Raw genomic sequence first — 18,784 nt, 5'->3', positions numbered from 1 at the left:
GAAATATTAATGTTTATTGAATTCCACCTATTCAATACATAAAGAGTAATTTTAATTAAGAATTAAAACTTATTAAGTAAAAAAAAAAGTGGGGGTGGGGGGCAAAACAAGTCCCAGAGTTAGTACAGATGGAAGATAAGGAAAACAAGGTGTCCATGGCAGAGATTGAGTGGGCCACTAAAAGAATGAAACGAGGCAAGGCAGCTGGAATTGACGAGGTCACCATAGAAATGATACTAGCAGTAGGAGCAGTTGGTCTACAGTGGTTGTATAGACTATTAAAATTACTCTTTATGTATTGAATAGGTGGAATTGAATAAACATGAATATTTCTTTGACTTCAGTGTACAATTCAATACGGACCAAAATATGAGAATTATAACGTGTAAGAGTAGGCTATATACTGACACTGGATTTCACCCTCTTCCTACCTCTTCAACATCATCCCAAATAAATCATCGTAATAATTTAGTTATAATAGTTGCTCGCGTGACTTAAAAATTCAATGCTAAAACTACTGTTGTTCGATGCGTGCTTGTAAGTGTGTTTATTTTTTATTCGATGATGTTAATACTTTCTGGATAGGGACATGGTACAGTATAATGTTTCATATTGAAATTTTTGTTTCTCAATGTCTAGCTGAAATATTTTAGAAGTACTGTGTATTAGAGCCTGACGTTTTAAAATTTCTAGTTTTTGGACAAATATTAACACAATGTTTGTTTAAATGAAATACTACACAAATATGTTAAAAGTCGAAGTAAAAGATGGTAATCAGCTCAGTATCTCTTTGGTGGCATACCTGTGAACTTGGTGGGTTTGAATCCTACCATCGACAACCCTGAAAATGGCTTTCTGTGATTTCCCATTTTCATGTTAGGCAAATGCTGGGACTGTGCCTTCCTAGCCATTTCCTGTCCTTGATTTTTCAAATGAATGTATTAGTGTGACATTAAACCACTAGCAAAACAAAAGGAGCATCTCTGTATAAGGGTTAAACTAGCTCAATCTTAAAACATCTTAAGTGTTTGTACTGATATATTTGTAGTTATTAAGTATCATCATAGCATCATTTAAGAACTTGAGGATAGATTCCAGATGAGACTTAAAGGTAAAGAGAGTTGTTGGAGGAATAAAAAACATGGCCACCTGCAGGGTAGTGTCCTTGCATCAATCCTCTTAATATATACATGAACTATCAACTTTCCTGTCATGACATCCAGGACATTTTGTGTGTTGATGATCTTGGTGTTGGAGCACAGTCTAAGTTATTTGAAGACATGGAATCCAGGCACAAACCTACTTCAGCACTCTATCCATGTACTACAAAGACAACTTTCTAAACTTAAATACTACAAATACTGCCTTCGAGTTCAACTTGAGCGTTCATTCCCATTTAAAGGATACTGACATTCTGTCAACATGAAGGTTAGAATAGCTTATTTAGGATGTTAACATGGTCCGCTTGGGGAGTACTGGTACATTCTTCAGTTGTTCGAAATACAGCTTTGAAAAACACACACACACTCTAAACAAGATATGGATAATAATCTTCCTCCGTATGGCCACCAAGCAAGAAGACAGCATTTCATATCGTGGAAGAGTTCCATATACAGATTGAAGCCTGCAACATCTAAACCAAGCGCTCTCTGGAACCGGTACTAGCAGCTAGTGTCAACTCTACCGGACTGGGATAGGCCATCTGAGGGGACTCAAACTCATATCTCACAACCATGGCCAGTATGATGGAGAATGAACAGGATAACAGTATAAGAACTGGTATGGCAGGAACCGAGGTAACCCTTTAAAAATTAAGCGAAGCGGGGGTGGGGGTTGCTGTTCACAAAATGGTGCTTGTAGTCACGGTGCTTTTCAAGACCCGGAGCATCTGTACCATTGCACAAATTGTCCTGTGGAAACTCGGCGTGAAGATTTTAACACAGTCGGTGACAATGCTATATTTTATAATGTTAAAATTTATGTTTATGATTATATTTTTAATCCCACTGTGTATGTTTTATTGATTATTGATGGGTGGTTTAGTCTTCATGCTGGAACAACTTAAGCATTTGAGGTGAATTGGATACGATCATCATCACCACCACAAGATAATTAATCATTTTTGTTATTTTTGAACCTAACAACATATTTCTTTTAAATTTTATTCTTTTATCGAGCACTGAATAGCATTGTTACTTCTTACAGCACATTCTTTATGCTCTATTAATTTATTTCTCCATTGATGCCTAATATTGCTGCTAGCTTGTAAGGACGGCTAGCATAATACTAGAATTTTAGGTGTTGTAATTATACAGATAATCTGTTTGATTTCTTGCTATGTCATGATTAAAAATCCATAATTTTTTTAAATCTGAAGATGGTCATTTTTCTTGTCTGGTGAAGACCTGAGTAGTTACATGATTTATGGTACAGGAGAAAAATTTTGTTTCAGCTTCTCGGCGCCCAGAAAGACTTCTTTTACAAAGTTGGACAAGTGATAAGGGAGATCAGAGGAATCATTGTAAGTTTGGTAAGTATGGGTGGAAAATGTATACGTTCATAGCTTACAAGAATTCATTACTCACAGTCACTGATGATTTACTCTCTGGAATATTGTGGTAGTATTAAAAGTATTGACATTTCTTACCATTCAATGAGTGTTGTGAAAGTTTCCCATCTCTGCAATATTTAATGTTGTAACATTAATAATTCAAGCATATAACAAAATTAAATATGCATTTCCAACCCATAATTACCTCCTTTGCAGTTTTTCTTGCTCCCTTTCCACCTCTGCAGGTTAGCAATCAAATGCAACCTGCAGGATGTAAGTAAATTAGCTCAAAAGCATGAGGGCTTTATAAGAAGTACATTTGCAACTAACTTACTCATATAGTAATTACATCAATATTATTTTTCAGTATTTAAAAGAGCCCTTTATCCTGTTTTCCCTCTGGCAATTGACAAGTGTTTGTTTATAACAACCAGTTGCTAAAGTTCCTAACAGAAATACAACTGTCACATGGCCATGGAATTGTTTTTTATTGTATACATTTGATATGCTCATCCTTTGCTTGCATAAATGCTTCATGGCTACAACTCCACAATGCTTTTGTATATTCAGGCACTTGTGTATCTGCCTACATTGATTTCATTGCCTCAGCATGTCTTTGTTGTTGATTATACTTGTGTACACAAGACTATTCTTATAGCGCTATAAGTAAAAATGTAGAGAATTTCATTCAGGGAACCAGTCTGACCATGGATCCATTTACCCTGTCACAACACAATGAGAAAGTATCATTGGTAATTACATACACTGTCTCTCACACTAAAACTTCACACACACTACTATACCTAATAGTAACAAACAACCCTGGCAGAGTATTACATCACGGGCAGACATCTGCTCCCGGACTGTCAACCAATGATATTATCTTTATGAATTAAGGACTGCAGTGCCCCAACATAAACCTAAGTACGTGACTTACAGAGTCTATAGCCGTATTGACAACGAAAAATTATTGGAAGGTGCTTTTTGGATGCCGAGGCATGAGGTAATTTATAAAGCTAGTATCGATGACGTTGTCATCACTTTCAATAACAATATATTTTTTACAAACACGTCCCTCTATGAACAGTACGTGTCTGTAAAAGACTCTCCCCACATTTAAATGATGATATTAGAGCAATGATGGCTAAGTGGGACACAGCTCATAGGAAGTATAAACATTACCCAACAGAGGAAAACTTTTATCTCCTGCAGATGATTACATAATAAAACGACTCGGACACTGAGAAACGTTCAACTATGCTATGCCCATGACATCATAAAATCGGACAGAAGACCTGCTACTTTATGGAAGTCAATCCTCCATTTTGGGCTAAATAAACTGGACAAGGAAGACAATTTGGAGATTTCTCTTGATGACTTGAATGATCACTTCGTATCTTCACATGTACAATTAAACAAAGAAATAAAAGAAAATCACTTGTGTAAATTATGACATCTTTATGATTTATGGACTAACATGCCCCGACATAAACCAGAGTACGTGACTTACAGAGACTATAGCCATATTGACAACGAAAAATTATTGGAAGGCACTTTTTCGATGCCGTGGCATGAGGTAATTTATAAAGCTAGTATCGATGACATTGTCATCAGTCATCACTTTCAATAACATGGTACTATATATTTTGACAAACACGCCCCTCTATGAACAGCACATTTCTGTAAAAGACTCTCCCCATAGTTAAATGATGATACAGTTAAGAAAATGGAAATTGCAACACCATGAAGGCATTGGTCGTTTGTGTTGATTTTCAAGATATGGAACGATGCCGTGTAGGTATGTAAACGTTCAAATTTTCAGACCCATTGGATTGTTGCTACAGGTCTCCCCACGTGATTGGTCGTGGAGGAATCAACTCCAGTATACGGACTCTGGTGTAGCGTAGTTGACTTGCAGTCTGTGCAGTGAAGTGTTCCCTGTCAAACATGCCTCGACAACAGAGAAGAGCGTGCTATCAATAACTGTTGCCATTTGAGAGGGCTCGGATAATTGGGCTGTGTGAGACTGGATTATCGCTAAGGACTGTCGCTGCACGTGTTGGCCGACAGGCATCTACGGTACAACATGTATGACAGCAGTGGTCAAATGAAGGTACCCACACTCGTAGACTTGGCACAGGCCCAGCGCGACGGAAAACTGTGAGAGAGGATTGCCGCATCATTTGGTTGGCCCGGATGGAACTCCATGCAACAGCAGCGCAAATTCGAGGAGCTGTGGCACCCCACGTTACACAACAAACAGTTGGTAATCGCCTGCATGCAGTAGGCTTACGAGCCCGTGTCCCTGCAGAAGGTGTTCCATTGACCTCACAACAGCGACGTGTAAGGCTGGCCTGGTGTTGAGAAAGATCGACATGGATCGACGAATGGCATAGGGTCGTCTTTAGTGATGAATCGTGCTTCTGTCTTGCCCTCAGTGATCACCAGAATTGTGTGCGCCGACGTACCGGATCTTATTGTAGAGAGGCACACAGGGCCAACACCAAGCATTATGGTCTGGGGAGCTATTGGCTTTAATGTGAAATTACAATTAGTGCTTGTTGAGGGCACCATGACTGCTCGACAGTACGTGGATAGGGTACTCAATCCAGTGGTTGTCCCTATGATGGCGAACATTGCTAATGGGATGTTTCAGCAGGACAATGCCCGGGTTTACACTACACGCATCTCCAGAGAAGCTCTCCACGACATCACAACCTTAGAATGGCCCGCCAGGTCCGTGGACCTCAGTCCTATTGAGCATGTGTGGGACATGATGGGGCGACAACTGGCCAGGCGTCCTCAGCCACCCAGAACTCTGGAACAACTGACCTGTGCAGTGCAGCAAGCATGGAACAACTGACCCTGCAGTGCAGCAAGCATGGGCCACAATTCCTCGGGAAGCGATCCAGAGCCTTATTGACTCCATGCCTCGACAAATTCATCAATGTATTGCAGCTCGTGGTGGGCACATCCTGTATTGATTGTTGTCCAAACTTGCGGTCAGAGGGACCTGAAAGTGTAATCATCGAATCACAACCGAACACTCGTCCTGCATGTTCAGTTGCAGTAATGTAGCACCACTCCTTCTGGGTGTTGCAATTTCCATTTTCTTCAGTGTATTAGAGGAATGATGGCTAAGCAGGACACAGCTCATAGGACGTATAGACATTCTCCGACAGATTAAAACTTGATCTACTGCAGCTGATTATGTAATAAAATGACTCGACAGTAAGAAACGTTCGACTATGTTATGCCCATGAGATCATAAAATCTGACATAAGACCCACTACTTAATGGAAGTCAATCCACCTATTTGGACTAAATAAATTTTTTTGCTATTTGCTTTACTTTGCACCGACACAGATATGTCTAATGGCAACATGGGATAGGAAAGGCCTAGGAGTGGGAAGGAAGCAGCCATGGCCTTCATTAACCCTTTTAGTACCAGTCGCTTATAGGTGGTCTATGCGAAGAATACCAGGCTTATTTTTAAGAAATTGCAATGTTTCAGTAAAATCATTATAGCCGGGCTGAGTGGCTCAGATGGTTAAGGCGCTGGCCTTCTAACCCCAACTTGGCAGGTTCGATCCTGGCTCAGTCCGGTAGTATTTGAAGGTGCTCAAATACGACAGCCCCATGTCGGTAGATTTACTGGCACGTAAAAGAACTCCTGCGGGACTAAATTCCGGCACCTCGGCGTCTCCGAAGACCTGAAAAAGTAGTTAGTGGGACGTAAAACAAATAACATTATTATTATTATTATTATTAAATCATTATAACTTGATTATTATTGAAGATATGCCTTCAAAATTTTTACTTATCATAGAAAAGGAGTTGCTTTACATTTTTTTAAATTTACAAGCTATGTTATATTAACGCTATAAAATATATTAAAAAATATTAGTTTAATAATTATCAAAATGAAAATTGAAAAGTCAAAATTGAGATTAAAAAAACACAAATCAAAATTAATATTATGCACTGAAAATTAATATTGTCTGCAAGTACATGCTCTTGGTTCACTATTTGCAAAATTTCAGTATCCTAGGCACTAAAGTTTCTAATTTTAAAAATATATTTCACTATACAAATGTACACATTTCATGCTGGTTCACTTTTAATACTCATGATACCTTACGCAGATACCATGAAGTCCCTTCATACACTTGAAACAGGCAGTTCGTGATCTTTTTACTGGCCCTCCATCTTTTTTGCTGCACACAATGCATCTTTTCAATAACCTACCATCTAATTTTACCAAAGTATTCTGTTTATAAATCAAGTACGAATTTAACGCCATTTGCGCAAAGATACAAAATACCACCTTTCTTCCAATATTTTAGTGTTCAGCGCTCATCAAAGTATGTGTACAGCATCATGTCAGATGCGTCAACTCCCCCCATTGAATTGTTATATTCGAGGACTACAGCTGGCTTTCTTACTTCAACCTGCTGTCCTCGACGCCTCTTAACTGTTGTTTTAGTGTGTGCTGTGCAGGGTGTAGACAAAAGAAGCACTGGATTTTTCTGTGGTTTTTTTCCCTGGTACCCAGCAACAAGAATCTCATTACTCCGAAAATAGTTCTCTTGTCCTACACCAAATTTTCCTTTCGGCCCCTGCGGAATATCTTTTCTGTTGCATCTGAGAATGCCTGTTAGGTAAGTACCATTTTCAAATAGGTAATTGGCCAAAGGAATGCTAGTAAAAATAATTGTCTGTGAAAACGTGATAGCCTTTCTTCAAATAGTTTCCCATAGTCAGTAATGTATGAACTACTACATGTCCCAAGCCAAACTTCTTAATTTTCTCCTTGTCTAGATCACTCTTAGCCCCTCTATAGAAATAAAAACCCAGGCAGTGATTGATGACAGAGTCACAAATCATCCAAAACTTAATGCCCCACCTATGATGCTTCTTATTTGGGAGGTACTGCACCAGAGATGAATGGCATTTCTTGCCCACTAAACGATTCATTTTCACTTAATTGCTGATGAGGTGTGTAGTGAAACCGGAACAGTCTATTGGCATGGTCAACTATTGGCTGAAATCTTGCACATGGATCATATTTAGGGTGGCCAGGTGGAAAGACGATACTATTGTCAATAAAGTGGAAAAATTTCAGAATTAACTGAAATCTATTGCGGGAGAACATAGTACCGAACCAAGGAATCTGTCTTGAATTAATTGACCAGTATGAAAGTATAGTTGGCCTGCTTGTAATACCCATTTCCAATAATACTGCCACAAGGGCTTTTATTTCTGTGACAATAACAGGTCTCCATTGTCGAGCTGTTGAATGGGGTGACAGTGGCTTTAGAGAAAAGAGGAACTGATTTGTGTACCTGTTCGTTTCCTTCACAATTAAATTTAAAATGTATACAGTATAGAACAGGTCAAAATACTGCACAGGCTCTGCATCAGCAGGGGGGGCATGTTTAGGACCGGGTGTTTCAAGACACAGCAGGTAGGGCTCGAACCATGTGTCATTTCCAACTGAAACTTCACCAAACACTGTATTATGCATATAGGCATTGCTGTCATTACTGCCTGCATCGCGGCCTACACTGTCTTCATTTCCGTCACTTTCTGAATCAGCATCACTTTCACTTTCAGTAATGACAATACCACGAGGTTTATTGTACTATGGAATGTCATCGCTACACTCACTTCCTGTCTCTGAAATAACATCACCAACATCATTATTACATGACCCTGATATAGCTACATCTTCATCAGACTCAATATAGTTGTCTTCAGCACAGACTCTGTTAATATATTCAGCTAAATCGTCATCGTTCAGGAACACATCGCACGTGGCAGAGGCCATTTTCAAACTCACAAACTATTACGGTGTACAGACTATAGATTGCTTTGAAAAAAATCATATTTCCGTAAATAAAGTGACTGGCGCGATAGTTGTGGTAGATTTAAAAACTGCAGGTTCTGAAGAGTGTAGATCACCTGTATTGTGCTGCTTTCTGTCTGAAAACTAAGAACTACAAGCAAATATACAACTGCTTGTGTAAGGAGTACTATTGCGTTCCCTGCAATTTTCGCTCGCTCGCCGAGGAACGCTTTTGTGCTCTCTGGTATTCTAAGAGTTAAGGTACAGCCCCAGCTTTTGCCTGGTGTGAAAATGGGAAACCACGGAAAACCATCTTCAGGGCTGCCAACAGTGGGGTTCGAACCCACTATCTCCTGGATGCAAGCTCACAGCAGCACGCCCCTAACCGCATGGCCAACTCGCCCAGTAGAACTAAATAAACTGGGCAGAGTAGACGATTTGGAGATTTCTCTTGATGACTTGAATGATCATTTCGTATCCTCCCATGTACAATTAAACAAAGGAAGAAAAGAAAATCTTTTGAGTGCAAATTACAACACACTAGTGATGGGAATATCGAATGTTTTAAACTATCGGTATACTACCGATTGTGAAGCATGACTATCGAATGAAAACATTCAATAGTTTTCATTCAGTTTGTAATCGGTTGTTAAGTAGTATTGTACTGCGGTAGTACTAGTAATTAGTAATAAGTCATTTCCTAGTAACTATGGAAATGTGGATTGTTGTATTAAACTGCTGATTTTTTTAGTGTGTTTCTTTTGTTGGTAGTGATATAAGTGTAAATATTGAGTGAAGTGATTAGAAACTGAAATACCTCCGTTGGTCTATAAAATAAGATAAAATGTCCCGATTAAAATAAGTGTGGTCATTACGTTTCATTTTAAATAAAATGCATTTTTGTGTCCCTAACCACAAGTTAATGAATGTAAGATCGTCTGTTCATAAAATAACAAGTGTTAGGTAATTTTAGACGAAGGTTAGGTTTACCCCTTATTGTATTGACACCACATATTAAAGTAATGTGAATACAGCAAACTAAACTAAATGAAAAATCATATTTTCTTAGGACCAAGTAATAGTGGGTATTTTATTTTTAAAATAATTTCATTCATTTAAGGTTAATGTTCAGTATATGGAAAGTATTTATAAAAACTATAACATGATTATCTATTGATAAAGTGCACAATAATAAAACTGCACTTATCATTATACAACTTTGAGTCAGATATCTAATCATTTATAATAAATGGCTCTGACTTCACACCTTAACAAAAGTGGGGGCCGATTTCAGCACTGACTAGTGGAAATAAGCCAACGGCCGTAGCCGTGTTGAAACACCAGATCCCGTGAGATCTCCGAAGTTAAGCAACATTGGGCGTGGTCGAGAAGTGGATGGGTTGCCACGCGCTGTTGGTGAGGGGGGGGTAAGGGAATGGAGGAGCGGAAAGGAACTGGCCACCCTACCGTACGTAAACTCCGGCTCAGGTACACCTCTGTGGTGGTTCGGATCTGCCTTCAGGCAGAACACACCCTTACTTTACTTACTTAGTGGAAATAATTGGAATTTGCTATCTGAATGAAAAACCGAATGCAAACTGAAATGATCGGTTGTAACCGAAGACTATCGAATAATTCGGTAGTTTTCATTCGACAGTCCCGGAACTACGACGCACCACCAGTAGGTAGAGACAAATTTTATTTTAGTTATTTCTCATCCACACAAGTAAAAGTGGCTATCTTGCAAATTAAAACTAAATCCACAGGCATGGACAATATATGTATTATATTGCTAAAGAAAATTATCAACACTATTATTTCAGTATTGCAATTCATATAAAACTTCTCCCTTCAAAACAGTGTATTTCCAACTGTCTGGAAAATGGCCCTGGTACATCCTTTACCAAAGACAAAATCTCCTAGACTAAACAGTGACTGCAGACCCATTAATATACTGTCAGTTGTAGCCAAGGATCACAGTACATGTACTGCCTTACTAAGTGTGACTGATCATATAAGACAGGCTGTTGATGAGCGAAAAATGACAATTTTAGTATTACTGGACTTCAGCAAGGCATTTGACTCTGTAGATCATGAGTTGCTCCTATCCAAACTTTATTGCATAGGTTCCTCCTACCAGACTAATGGATGGGAGCCTATTTATACGAATGTCAACAATGTGTCATCAATTGAGGTACCTTTTCTTCGTGGCAACATGTGAAAACGGGTGTATCAAAAGGGTCAACCCTAGCCCCTTTGTTATTTTCAGTCTTTATCAGTGATCTAGCTAAACAGCTGACACATTGTAAACGTCACATTTATGCTGATGCCATACAATTGTACATCCACACAAAACCAACTGACATTTCAACAGCAATCAAGCAAATTAACATGGATAGAGGCCATAAGCAAATGGTCAGCATGGACTTATATTAAAACCAAAAAAGTCCCAAACCATAGCAATTGCCCACCCAAGACTTAATTCCAATAACTATCGCAAGTCCATCCCTGATGTACGACTTCAAAACCAAGTTTTGCTCTTTTGCAAGAGCTTAAAAATCTGGGAGCAATCATTGGCCAGCACCTCTCATGGTCAGATCAGACAATATCTGTAAGTAGAAGAATTTTTACCATGTGGATCACTTTAAACAAGTTCAGATTTACTTTCCTGTTCAGTTTAAAGAAGAAACTAGTCGAAACCCTTGTTCTTCCAATATTCGACTATTGTGACGTAGTTTACAAAGACATGAAAATGGAACTCAGAAATAAACTACAACATGCACAGAATGTCTGTGTAAGATTTATGTAATCTGAAATTTTCAGATCATGTTACCCAGTCTTGCATCGACCTTGGATGGCTGTGCCTCAAAGACAGATGTGTGCTGCATACCCTGACTTCATTTCACCAAATCCTTACCTTACAATTCCCAACTTACCTGTATGAATGATTTCATAGCCTTTCTGAAAACCATGATAAAAACAGCAGAGTGCTGAACACAACATTGCTCGCTGTTCCTAAGCATAAATCCTCAACCTACAACAATTCCTTCACTGTTATGTACAGCCGTGAAGGGAACTTCCTTCCACAGGAGGTCAGAGGGATATCAAACTAGAGAAGATTTTAAAGAGGGTGCTCAAAAATATCTCCACGAGATGAGCTTGTAGTGTGACAGTTCCAGTTCTTCTTCTTCTTCTTCTTCTTCTTCTTATTTATTATTATTATTATTATTATTACCATCATATCATTCATCGTTAACTTTTTGAACAGTAGTAGTACACACAAAAGATGGTATAAATTCTTCTACTTACAGATTTTGTGATCGCAATTGCAAAAACGTTTTGGTTTGCATGTAAGAGTTTTACATTTAAATTTAAAATATGTGCACAATATTTGCCATTGACAATTACGCTGCACTGCACAATGATGTGCATATTCATGTCACCGAGTTGGAAGCTCTTGCCAAAAGGTTACGAGGATGAACATATCGACAGAGTATAAAATCAAATAATAATACTAGATTATAAAATTTCACCTATTCAATACTTAAGTTTATTTAAATTTAAGAAATAGTTCTTAACATATTAGATATAGGGACATGTTTCACCCATAATGAGGGCATCATCAGCCTAAAAATCTCATATCTGAAAGAAAGATAGATCAGGATCCTTATTGTTCTTATACGTAGTTTATAACGAAGGTCTATAATACAAATGAGAGGATACAGTTTTAGGTACAAATGTGTATAAAATGACTAGCACGTAGAATATAGTAGTTATAAGTACTCTTATGACAAAGTCTTATAATCAATCCTTATTGTAGATCTTTGCGAATGTCTTGTTTTTTGAATGTGGTAACAAGTACTTAGTTAAAAGTTCAAAAAGAATATGTAAATTGCTACGATGAAATGAAAACTGTTAAATATGGTGCCCTATTCTGGAGATGGCATAAGAAGCTTACAATAGCTTAATATTTAGGATAAAAGTCACTCTTAGTGGTAGTTAAATTAAAATCCAAAGTTGTTTGACTGTTAATTTTATATGAAAAGATAAGACGACAGACTTCTTGAAGCACTTAGGAGTGAGGACAAGTACTCGTCAGGAAACGTAGCTATGTTTATAATTAGCTGGCAGGCGTGGTTGTAGCTTCTTGTATTAAAAGTCTAAAGGAAAATGTGTGAGGTTGACTAGAGCTTGTGGTGTTACGTCTGAAATAAGAGGAGAATAAAATGTTAAGGAAATTAAATGAGAAGGAGAGAACGAAGATAAAACGATGTATGTGAATATTACGTACCCCTTCAACAGTTGTGATGTTAATTTGGTTAAATATGAAGGTGAGTTGAAGAAAAATATGTTGTGTGTGAATTTCATTTATCTTTTCAACTATTGTAATGTTAATTAGTTGCCATGGTAGCATTTGAATGACTTATATTTGTGCTTCTAGTATTATACCGATGTGAGATTGGCGGGGGAGGGTGTGGAGTTGGGGGTGGGTTGGGTGGGGCGTTAAGTTTATGTCTTATTGGATGTGGTTGGCTTGTGCGGGCAGATGGAGAGGGAGTTATGTTTCCTAAAGTGGGAGGGGTCTTGGAAGGTAATTTTATAATCTAGTATTATTATTTGACTTTTAAGTACATTTCAATACGGACCATAACATGAGATTTGTAACATGTAGAGTATAAAGTGCCGGTAACAGAGTTGCTTATCATAGTAGGAGCACTTTATGAATGCCTGCACTAAGCAGTCTTCCAAGCCACACTGCCTTTGAACATCAAATAGACGTTTGGGCGATGTTTTAAACCTATCTGGTCTGAAGTCATCCTATCCAGCTACAGTCTAGGAGTTCCGAACAAAGTCTGTGAAGACTGGAGAACAGAACTAATTGTGTAGAATACACATCGGCAACGAAATTGAATCCCTCCACAATGGTGTGATCTTATAGTCATTAAGGATACTGTAATCTTCGATCTGCTTCAGCACCACCTTGAACTGTCGGAAGAATAGCACATCAAGTGGCTGAATGTAAGATATGCATCCAAGATATGAAAGAAGAAAATACTCCCTTTACATTAGATTCTCTGAAGGCCTACAGTATCGAAATCTCATAAAAATGATCAACAGTAAAATTATATTGACCATTGTTGTGATGTGATTTGTCTCTTCTGCTGTCACTCACCTCCAATAGATAGGATTACTGCTGTGTTCCGAGTAAAACTGTCTGCCTGAATATTGGCTGGGGAGTGACTGCAGCTAGTTGTAAATAATATGGTTATCTGTAGTATAATACCAATATAGTTGGTCCGTTATTGGACATTATAAATTTTCCAGCTAACTCATTCCTGGTTGCCAGCATTTTGCCCCAATGTGCTAAGTTGGGTTCATCAGTTGGTAAATAGCACATCCACCAAGACGCATGGCTAGTGCGTACCGTGGAGGCCACTGCATAGGCTACTTGGAACCACCGGCAGTGTCAATGCACTATGAGAGACCTTGTCTCATTTTCAAAAAATGATGCCTGCCTGACCATCAGATGATATAGATGTTGATTTTTTGAAAATGAGACAAGGTCTCTCATAGTGCATTGACACTGCCGGTGGCTCCAAGTAGTCTATGCAGTGGCCTCCACGGTATGCTGTAGCCATGTGTCTTGGTGGGTGTGCTATTTACCAACTGATGAGCCCAATTTAGCACACTGGGGCGAAACGCTTGCAACCAGGAATGAGCTGGTTGGAAAATTTATAGTGTCCAATAACGGACCATTTATATTGGTATTATAAATTTATTCATTTGGGACAAATATTTCAGATTCCCTATGGGAATCGACATCTGTATTATCTATAGTATTTCAATTCCTTCGTTGGTTTTGTATTATTGTTCAGAGGTGACCAAATTTCTTTCTTGTTTCTTTTTTACAAGTATGTTATAGTGTTGTGTTATAATTAGTGTTCGGCAAACTGAAAACCATTAAATTTACATATTGTATCTTTTAGTAACTGCATAAGGAACCCTTAGGTTCAAGAAAAATCCTTTTCGTGGAGGTATATATCGCACATGAGCAGTCGTAGGCACTCTCCACACAGTACCTAATGTACTACCCAATGGCAAATGCCTACTTGTCGGACAACTGTGTTAATGCTTCGCACATCATGCTCTTCAGTTATGTCCCAAAGGTTTTTTTCATAACACTTGCTAAGATCTTTCCCTGAACAATTTGACTGTAAATAACTACCATCTCTGCAAATTTGTGTGTGAAAATAATTCATACTTCCACCAGTGACAAATTTCATGTTTTCTGCTTGCTTGCAAAAGACTGACTGATTTACCATCAATCGATCAATAAGTTATTTGTTTTCCTTTTATTGGAAAAATCATTTGAAAACCATTCTTTGCCACACCTACTGTTTCTATTTCAGCATTCTCTTGCACCTGACTACATTTTTTCTTCTCCAAACTTGGTTACGGAGACAAAATAAAAAAATTACTTTGTTCTTGTACTTCATGCAGTAATCCGTTATAGGCTTTACACCTGTTTATATTTGCTTCTGCAAATCCATTCTCTTTAGTGTGTTAATTTTCCTTACAGTTCGAAGTGTCAGAATCTTGTCTTACTCTTATTCTTGCTTCTTATTAATCTCCCCTGGAAAAGCAGTTCAAAGGGCCACAGTCTTCAAAATCTGTGTTGAATACTTTTCTTGCTTGTCATCCATAACTGTTGATAATTCAGAGCAGTCTACCAGTGAAAAGTTCTTCATTCAGTTTTATAATATTTTGAAAACAGTTAAGATAAGATATTTATATATTCTTGGAATAATGCTCCTTGTTTGCTGATATACTGTGGATACGAGTATTTTTCTTTGTTGTATTTTCAGCCATTTTTGCATCTAAGTACACATTTGATTACTATAAATTTGCAGAAAAATCTCTTGCCTTCCTATCAGCCTTTCTTCTCTGTGATTATTTGCGATATATCCAACAGCATAATTGAGGATGGCAATGCTCTAGAATATCATTCAAAAGGTTCATGGACATTCATTGAACAACATGGAGCCAATGACCTCAGTGTTTGATGCCTTATATTAGCAGTCATCATCATTAAAAATGTCATTTTTTGTTAGGTTGGATGAAACTGATGTATGATGTGTTGGATTAAAATTCACTTGAATTTCAATCTTTTCAGGGGAAAACCTGCAATGTGGAGCTAATTCCCATTTCTATTGTCTGGTGAGTAATGCATGATTCTCACTTAATAGATTTATTGGTTTTATATCAGGTTTGTAGTGCTGTAAAGTGAGATTATTCGGTCATGTGGTGTGAATCCGATCATTTACGTATTTTTCAACTATATGAAATGTGCGCATGGCACTGTAATAAAAATCCCTTACCTGTTCATTATTTTGAATTCTAGACTAACATTTCTGCAATAATACTAAGTTGTAGCACACACAACCATTGTCATTGTCAGCAGATGATCCTCGCATGTACCGCACTTGTGAAGTTTGGATATTTATCAAAGAACTTATGTTAACACCAAGTACCTCATTTGCAGCATCGTGAAGTAATGAAATTTTTACTCTCTTACAAACATTCTAAATATTATTATTTATTTCTGTGCTCATAGTTAATACCATTTTGACACTATCCATATATTTATTTTTACAGCTACAAGGATATTTTACTTGTATTGTTAAGAGTCCAATTAGCAAATGTAAACTTTCATAATGAAATGTAATGAACATAACAGGTGAGTAGCAAGATCAGGTACACAGCCTTTTAATAACTGTCCAAATCAGAAACTATGAGGAGTAGCCATGTTGTTCATAGCCAAGTCGTCGTAGGTCAAGATGGTAGTTTAACCACTTCATATCAGCTTATTCTTAAGAAATTACACAGTTCAAAAAAATTAGGGGAACATGTTTTTGAACATATGCCATGCTCCACAAAACAATACCTCACACTCAGGTATATTACCAACTAAACCTTTATTCTTTACCATTGAAGTATACAAAAGAACATTGATGGATTCGCTTTCATTTTCAGAACACAAATGGAAATGTCCAAATAGGGGCGAAAACAAAGTAATAACAGTCATCTAGGGTGGATTTTTATCACAGTTGGGGAGCTTGAGTATGGTGTATGTTCTTCACGAGCATTTATCACAGCTTGGCACCTACATGGCTTGCTCCATATAAGTTGACAGAGGTCACGTTGTGGTATCAGGTCCCATGAGAGCCTGTTCGAGGACTTGGAGAGTCTGTGGTGAAACAGGATGCCCACGAACACTTCCGTCAAGCCTATCCCACACATGCTCGATGGGATTAAGGTCGAAACTCACTGCTGGCCATTCCATCTCTTGAATGTCCAGTTCTCACAAGACAGTTCTTGTGATGCGCGTACATGAGCCCTGGCATTGTCGTGCATGAGTACGAATTCAGGATCAACACCATATGCAGCAACCAATACATGCTGTAGCAGTATCTGCTTGATGTACCCTGCAGCAGTAAGATTACCACGGATAATGACTAGATCCATACGGCCATCAATACTGATGCCACCCCACACTGTCACAGAACCTTGTCCGAATTGGTCGCTTTCCTGGAAAACATTTTGCATGTACTGCTCAGCACAGCATCTCCATACACTTTGACATCCATCGTGCTGTGTCAGAGGAAATCTGGACTCGTGTGTGAACAACACAGGTCTCCATTGGCGAAGTTGCCAGTTGACGTGGAGGGGCAAACAGAACGCGAGCTGCACGATGTTGCTGCATTAAACGGGGCACTCGAACAGGACGTGTGGGTTGTAAGGACACTTCTCTTAACCTGTTCCTTACTGTTTGGTCAGACACTGTGACCCCAGTGACCCTCCTGAGGTCTTGTTGCAGTTCTCTGGCAATTGCCGAGCGACGCCGCAACACACAGATGGTCAGATATCGGTCATCATGTGGTGTTGTCATGCGTCCACGACCTTGTCCAACCCTCCTTGTGAACTGGCCTGTCTCATTGTAGCGATTCCACAAGCGTTGAATAACTGATGGATAGACGTTGAGTTCCACAGCCACACGACGAAAAGTCCATCCTTTCTGGATCAAAGTGACGACCCTTGCAACTTGAACCTCATTAAGATGTCTTGTGGAATGTGCTGGTTTACGTACAACTTGCCCAAATGTTCGCTGTAGTCCACGACGACACACGGACACACCGCTATTCACTTTGTTTTAAGGGGTCACCTGACAGTTAATGTGTGGCTACGCGCACAGATGGAGTATAACTTCGATTTGAAATACCCTGAGTAGCTAAGGTCTCAAGGTATGCTGTACAACCATTGGAACCCCATCTAGGTAATTAATGTTCACATACCAGACATTACAAAATATGTTCCCCTAATTTCTTTGAACTGTGTATTTACACACCTCTGGAATATAGTTTTACTTGGTGATATATGAAGCTCTTGTGTCTTATTAATATTACTGGAACCGAGCAAGTTGGCCGTGCGGTTAGGAGTGTGCAGCTGTGAGCTTGCGTTCAGGACCCCACTGTCAGCAGCCCTGAGGATGGTTTTCCGTGGTTTCCCATTTTTGCGCCAGGTTAATGCTGGGGCTGTATCTTAATTAAATAATGGACACTTCCTTCCCACCCCCTAGCCCTTTCCTATCCCATTGATGCCATAAGACACATCTGTGTCAGAGCGACATAAAGCCAGTTATTAAATTAATGTTGTATGCTCCACCTTTTTCAGTACTATATTATGCAATATTATTGAATTACATTACTAAAATAAGGACTAGTTTAGGCCTTGGCTGGCCATCTTCAGTCTTAATGTAATACATCTGATAACTAAACAAATGTAAAAACACACGATTAACATTAAAATCTGGGATGAACTGAATGTAAAATCTGAAAAATAAATTAGGCTCTAAATTCTTAGCATCTGGAGTATGCTCATCATCCAGACTCTTTCTTGCATTGATATTCATAGAATTGTTAGTTCCATCACTGCTAATCATTACAATTTCAATTGCAAAACAGGAACTGGTAAATGTTGATTCTGTAGTCAGATCATCAATCACCAAATCTACTTGAGTGGTGTTAGCAGTATGCAAGCTACTGTATGCGTCTGTAAATAACCACCAGGTGACGCAGAACTGCTAGATGTTGTTTCCACATCGATCAGCGTAAATAAAATGAAATGTTCCCATAGTGCTCGTTGACTGACACACTGAATAGTGGCTGAATAGTGCCCACACAAACATCCTAGATACGCAGCTGAACACTACAATGCGTCTCATCACTGGCACGATCAAATCTACTCCCACGCAGTGGCTACCATTGTTAAGTCATATCCCTCCTCCAGATCTCAGGCGTAAAGGTGCTCTCCTAAGAGAATTCACT

At 38.6% G+C, this 18,784-nt stretch overlaps 1 protein-coding gene across 1 annotated transcript in view; it reads left to right on the top strand.

Moving 5' to 3' along the window:
- The window catches only part of LOC136866260 (serine/arginine repetitive matrix protein 2), a 519,326-nt gene that overhangs the window by 465,722 nt on the left and 34,820 nt on the right, over nt 1-18,784 (top strand). Inside the window, exons 17-18 of the mRNA XM_067143064.2 lie at nt 2,453-2,530; nt 15,574-15,617. Coding sequence (XP_066999165.2) covers nt 2,453-2,498 — 46 coding nt within the window. The 3' untranslated portion in view covers nt 2,499-2,530; nt 15,574-15,617. The remainder of the gene's footprint in view (nt 1-2,452; nt 2,531-15,573; nt 15,618-18,784) is intronic.

The sequence above is a fragment of the Anabrus simplex genome, chromosome 3, assembly GCF_040414725.1.
Source record: "Anabrus simplex isolate iqAnaSimp1 chromosome 3, ASM4041472v1, whole genome shotgun sequence".
NCBI classification, from domain to species: domain Eukaryota; kingdom Metazoa; phylum Arthropoda; class Insecta; order Orthoptera; family Tettigoniidae; genus Anabrus; species Anabrus simplex.
Note: the sequence above shows the minus strand (reverse complement) of the source record. Positions and strands in the feature narration are given on the sequence as shown.